The sequence below is a fragment of the Limulus polyphemus genome, unplaced genomic scaffold (assembly GCF_000517525.1).
Source record: "Limulus polyphemus unplaced genomic scaffold, Limulus_polyphemus-2.1.2 Scaffold6119, whole genome shotgun sequence".
NCBI classification, from domain to species: domain Eukaryota; kingdom Metazoa; phylum Arthropoda; class Merostomata; order Xiphosura; family Limulidae; genus Limulus; species Limulus polyphemus.
In genome coordinates this window covers 12,581-18,368 of record NW_013671729.1, presented here as the reverse complement: position 1 = coordinate 18,368, position 5,788 = coordinate 12,581, and the positions used below count along the sequence as shown (strand labels likewise).

Sequence of the window (5,788 nt, the reverse complement as noted above, 5' to 3'; positions counted from 1 at the left end):
TTACTTTGTTTTACATAAATAGAGATTCTGCTTGAAAGCCAAATGACGTGTTAAATGTTTACTTTGTTTTACATAAATAGAGATTCTCTTTGAAAGCCAAATGACGTGTTAAATGTTTACTTTGTTTTACATAGAGATTCTGCATGAAAGCCAAATGACGTGTTAAATGTTTACTTTGTTTTACATAAATAGATTCTGCTTGAGAGCCAAATGACGTGTTAAATGTTTACCTTGATTTACATAAATAAATTCTGCTTGAGAGTCAAATGACGTGTTAAACGTTTACCTTGTTTTACATAAATAGATTCTGCTTGAGAGCCAAATGACGTGTTAAATGTTTACTTTGTTTTACATAAATAGAGATTCTGCTTGAAAGCCAAATGACGTGTTAAACGTTTACCTTGTTTTACATAGAGATTCTGCTTGAGAGCCAAATGACGTATTAAACGTTTACCTTGTTTTACATAAATAGATTCTGCTTGAGAGCCAAATGACGTGTTAAACGTTTACCTTGATTTACATAAATAGAGATTCTGCTTGAGAGCCAAATGACGTGTTAAACGTTTACCTTGTTTTACATAAATAGATTCTGCTTGAGAGCCAAATGACGTGTTAAATGTTTACTTTGTTTTACATAAATAGAGATTCTGCTTGAAAGCCAAATGACGTGTTAAACATTTACCTTGTTTTATATACCAAAATAACAATTTTCAAAACTATCATTCAGGTAGGTTATATCCATTCATATCTTTGACTGCACTTTAACTACTATGTTTTTTTAAGCCACGTGGGTAGAACTCTCTTATTAATAATAATATTTAGCAAAATGAGTTTTTTTCAAATTAAGACTTAAAGCCAAATCTAATACTATTGATGTAATAGAATATAAGTATCCTATAGTCTCAAGGAAGTTTAAGACAGTCTATGGATTGCTCCTCGAAATTTGTATTCATTACGAAGCACAAGAGCTAACACAAAACAAGCAAGCAGACAAAAATGCTTCACGCACCTCCTGACAGATGGCGTTAATGTCAGCTCCCGCGATCTTATCTGGACGAGCTACATAGTCCTCCAGGTCAACTTCTTCACTCAAGTTCATTTTTGCAGTGACCGTGGAAAAGATTAATCTCTTCTGTCGCCGGTCTGGCATGGGAAATTCTATCTTTCTGTCTAGTCGGCCAGGTCGTAACAATGCGGGGTCAAGGGTGTCTGCTCTGTTGGTTGCCATTATCACCTTCAATAGAATATTACCTGGTTCACAATAACTTAAAAAGAGCGAATGTTCTTTTCATAACTTAAATTAAATGCATATACTTGATACCTGGAACTCAAGTTTTTATAATAAAACTGGTTAAACACTAAAGAATGTTACTTATACGTATTCTGTCAAAGATAATCAGCCTTTAATAAACTGTTAAAATTTCCACCAAGTAGCAGGATGTGATAAAAAAGAAATATATATATATATACACACACACACACACACACATATTATATATATATGATGATATTTAAAAACAGGCTTACAAACAGAAAATTTTATATTCTTTATAAGCAACTATACCAGTATTAAATAAATACGTTTAGTAGTATGCTAAAGATTTGACTTTCAAGGAAATGTGATCTTAAACTTCCACACCATTCAATACTAAACAAATCTTGAATACCAACTGGGTGTAGTATAAAAAGTTGAAACTGATGGTTATATCTTTGGTACCTTGCAAGAGTTAATCTATAAACACCATATATACAGGGCACACCACTACATAGAGTTACCTCCTGTAATACAAATCAATTGTGTGTCCATAACATCATATCTTAATAACCCTGAAATATAAATCGTAGATCACACGATACTAACAACTATGAAAGAAAAGATGCCAGGAACTAACTGCATTTCCCTGATATCTGAAAGATGGACAATGGGAAGTTAGTGAGAAGTCATCAGGTCACTTCAATACTATTGTCAACAGGGTGGCAGTGTAGTTCCGTTCACATCAGACAACATAAAACCAATTGAACAGACATCGTGCTGCGGGTTGACCAACCAAACAAAATCACTGCTCTTATTGGAGGGCAACTACCATCAGAAGTTCTAGATGGACATCTGCCTCACTCCAGGCAATCCCGTGGGCCCAGATTTAATATCTCATAGATACAATGTGTAACTGTGTTTCTACTTTAAACGTGGCAGATCCATCAGTTACTAACGATATTTGGTAACCTTTGTTTATATAATAAAATGGCATTCTTCCTACAGTGGGTGTCTATTTATTTATTGGTAGTTTGGATATAAATACATCATTAGAAAGCCATTGTAATGCTCTATACTGCTTAGAGAAAACTTGGTGACTAATATCATCAACCGGCATTGCTGAACGATGGCAGTCGGCCAAACCAAACATTATATTAACCAAGTATGTAATCAGTAAAATTAAAGTATTAACCGGTAAAATATTCTAAGATTTCAATTAAGATATTCAAAATATAATTATTAAACCACAGTTAAATAAAATAATATAGTTTTATTTTTCTCCGCAAATACAAGCCCTGTCCACTTACCTTCACATTTGTTGTTTGATCAAAACCATCCATCTGATTGAGCAGTTCGAGAAGAATCCTCTGAACTTCTCTGTCAGCTATGATTATGAAAATATTACAAATGAAAGTTTGTAAGACATCTCACATTTTTTTATTTAATGGTAGTTACAAAATAAATTAACAGTTAGTAGTTATATTGAAGACTCCATATATGTTATTTAAGCTATTGTAATAGAAAACCCAGTGGAGATAACCTTGGGTATTGTGGCTTTATATTCATTATTATCAACAATATTATAACATGTAAAACTGAAAAAAAGGTGAGGATAATTATTCTTAAGGCTTACTATTACTAAAACAAGCACTTCTAATACAAAACATAACAATCTTTGGAGAGAAACGTGTTAAAGGTACTTCAGAAAAGTAATACAAAATTTCTCTGCTCACAGTTCCCAGTAGGAAAGTTCATCATAAAACAGAAACAACTCGAGGTAAAAGACCATCGTTCAACGCCTGTCTTGTTAAAGTGGGTTTTCCCGGGGCATTGGATTTATAGATCTCTGCCTTTCCGTGTCCCTGTTAAGGGGCTGTTGTTTATTTGTCCCCAATAAAGACTTGAACCCTGACCTTCACCTTGCTACCTTTGTCAACTCTCCATTTTCACCTTTAATTTTTGTCCAAGTTCTAGATTGCCATACTTTTGATCAAAATTTCAAATTATTTCAAGTTTGAGAAATTTATGCAATAACAATTAAAAATCTCTTCTTGAATAGGATAATAGCCAAAGTTCACTTTTGCTAAATATGATCAACATGTGTGGGGCGAAGGGATTTATCAATATTCCCAAGCACCCCAGTTGGGGAAAATTGGGTAAATGTTCCTTTAAAAACTGAATCCCTGCAACATTTAAAAAATAATAATAAATATATAAGTATAAGAGAGACCACAGGTATCATAAAACAAACAGCTCAAGATAAGAGACCACAGGTATCATATAACAAACAGCTCAAGATAAGAGACCACAGGTATCATATAACAAACAGCTCAAGATAAGAGACCACAGGTATCATATAACAAACAGCTCAAGATAAGAGACCAGAGGTATCATATAACAAACAGCTCCAGGTAAGAGACCACGGGTATCATATAACAAACAGCTCCAGGTAAGAGACCACAGGTATCATATAACAAACAGCTCAAGATAAGAGACCACGGGTATCATATAACAAACAGCTTCATGTAAGAGACCACAGGTATCATATAACAAACAGCTCAAGGTAAGAAACCAGAGAACTAATAAAATCAAATACTTGACACAAATATATAATAAATGCTAACCATATACAGCAAAAAAATATTAGTTCATTCTGAAATACAAAATAAAAATTTCCTAACCCGTATTTGTATATTTGTAAGCACAAAGCTACACAATGGGCTATCTGTGTTGTGCCCAACACGGGTATCAAAACCCAGTTTTTAGCATTATAAACCTTCAAACTTACCACTGAGGGGGGGGGCAGCTAATATGCGAGAGGGGGAAGTATAGGGACGGTAATGCTCTTGCTGAACACTATCATCTACAGTCTGTCAAAAAAACAAAACCTTTTTATCGTCGCTCATTCTCATGATTTTGAAGATAAAAAGTAAGACTTTCAACTTTTTTATCATTAATTGTGTGAAAATGTTCGATGCTGTATTTTATTGCACAATAAATATTACATAGTCCAGATTTAGAATGTCTGGTGAATACTCTCACAATAAAACACACACATTTGCACTTGTTCAGCATGACAATCTAAGTAGCATGTAAATTAGCTGGCGATAGAAGTGACTAGTCCCCCACTGATGATTAACAAACATAACAACTACTTAAATGAAATGTCAGAAAGTTCAAAATTAAAGCAAACTGTTGAAGTAATTAATCAGTTATTAAAACACAATCTTTATAAACATCACTATCATACTAGCTACTTCAAAATAACCTAAACCGTATCTAAATAACCATTCGATTGTTTATACTACTTATTAATGGATAAAATAATAATTAAACACAGTAGATAAGAATAAGGCACACACACACACCTCCAGTCTGGGCATCAAAGCGTTTCGTAGCAATGGCATCAATTTCATCAATAAAAATAATAGCAGGAGCATTTTCCTTAGCTAGTCGAAAAACGTCTCTCACCATTCTTGGACCTTCACCGAGGTATTTCTGAACAAATTCAGACCCAACAACTCTTATAAAAGCAGCTGAAAAGTAAAGAAATTGAGTATTAGTATTTTAATATTCACTTACTTCGATGGATTTGTTTGCTTGTAATTAAGCACAAAGCTACACAATGGGCTATTATGTTCTGCCCACCGTGGGTAACGAAACCCGGTTTCTGGCGTTGCAAGTTCACAGACGTACCGCTGTGCCACTGGGGGCACACTTTGATTGAGAAGCAAATGATCCCAGTTATCTCGATGATAATATTATATACAATGACACAATGTTTAAGCAATCATCAAAAATGATAAATTACTTGAAGCGCTCAAAATGACTCGGTTGCATCTGTTCACAAACATTAAAGATCTTAAAACACATCACTCCACAGATTAAAAAAAAACTTTTCATACGTTACTGTTAAAACTCAACTGGATCCATTCGGTTTTATAAATGTATCTTTTCTTTAGTTAGTGGTTTGGATTTATTTAATAAACTTCTAATTTCTCTCCTAAAATTAAGTTCTTGAAACAATTTATAGATTACTGTTGAGAAAAGTACAAGCTTTTTTTAAATTAATTTTCAGATTTGAAAATCATCATTACATTTGAAAGAAAAAACAGGTCCTAGTTTGTAGATTTTAGACCATTTTGTTTGTTTCAGGTATTCACACAAAGCTAATTTTGAACTAAGAAGTTAGAGGAAAGTCTTGGACTATTGTGATTGAATAGTGGAGGGCATGATTTTACAGTAACAGAACCCCAACCATAGACCCATGGAATCCAGAATATGGCACACTAACACTAGACCATGCTTCGCCCATTTTTTCACAAATAAAGAAAACCAGGAGCATGTGCACTAGTGACCATAAACTCACCTGATTAAAAACAGAACTTGTGGTTATATTATCAAATAACAGCTCACTAGCCTGTAGCTCATCTGATTAATAACAGAACTTGTGGTTATATTATCAAACAACAGCTCACTAGCCTGTAGCTCATCTGATTAATAACAGAACTTGTGGTTATATTATCAAACAAC

General features: G+C 33.7%; 1 protein-coding gene across 7 annotated transcripts in view; it reads right to left on the bottom strand.

The window, feature by feature from the left end:
* Positions 1-16: 16 nt before the first annotated feature.
* LOC106473376 (26S proteasome regulatory subunit 6B-like) overlaps positions 17-5,788 on the bottom strand; it is a 14,883-nt gene continuing 9,111 nt past the window's right edge. For 2 of the 7 annotated variants that reach the window (XM_022401822.1, XM_013934058.2), the window contains exons 6-8: positions 4,624-4,791; positions 2,563-2,639; positions 17-1,234 (exon numbers count right to left, since the gene is read on the bottom strand). In XM_022401822.1, the coding sequence (XP_022257530.1) occupies positions 953-1,234; positions 2,563-2,639; positions 4,624-4,791 (527 nt within the window). In that variant the 3' untranslated portion in view covers positions 17-952. The remainder of the gene's footprint in view (positions 1,235-2,562; positions 2,640-4,623; positions 4,792-5,788) is intronic. The other 5 variants (XR_002613675.1, XR_002613676.1, XR_002613677.1 and 2 more) reach the window with 5 other exon arrangements.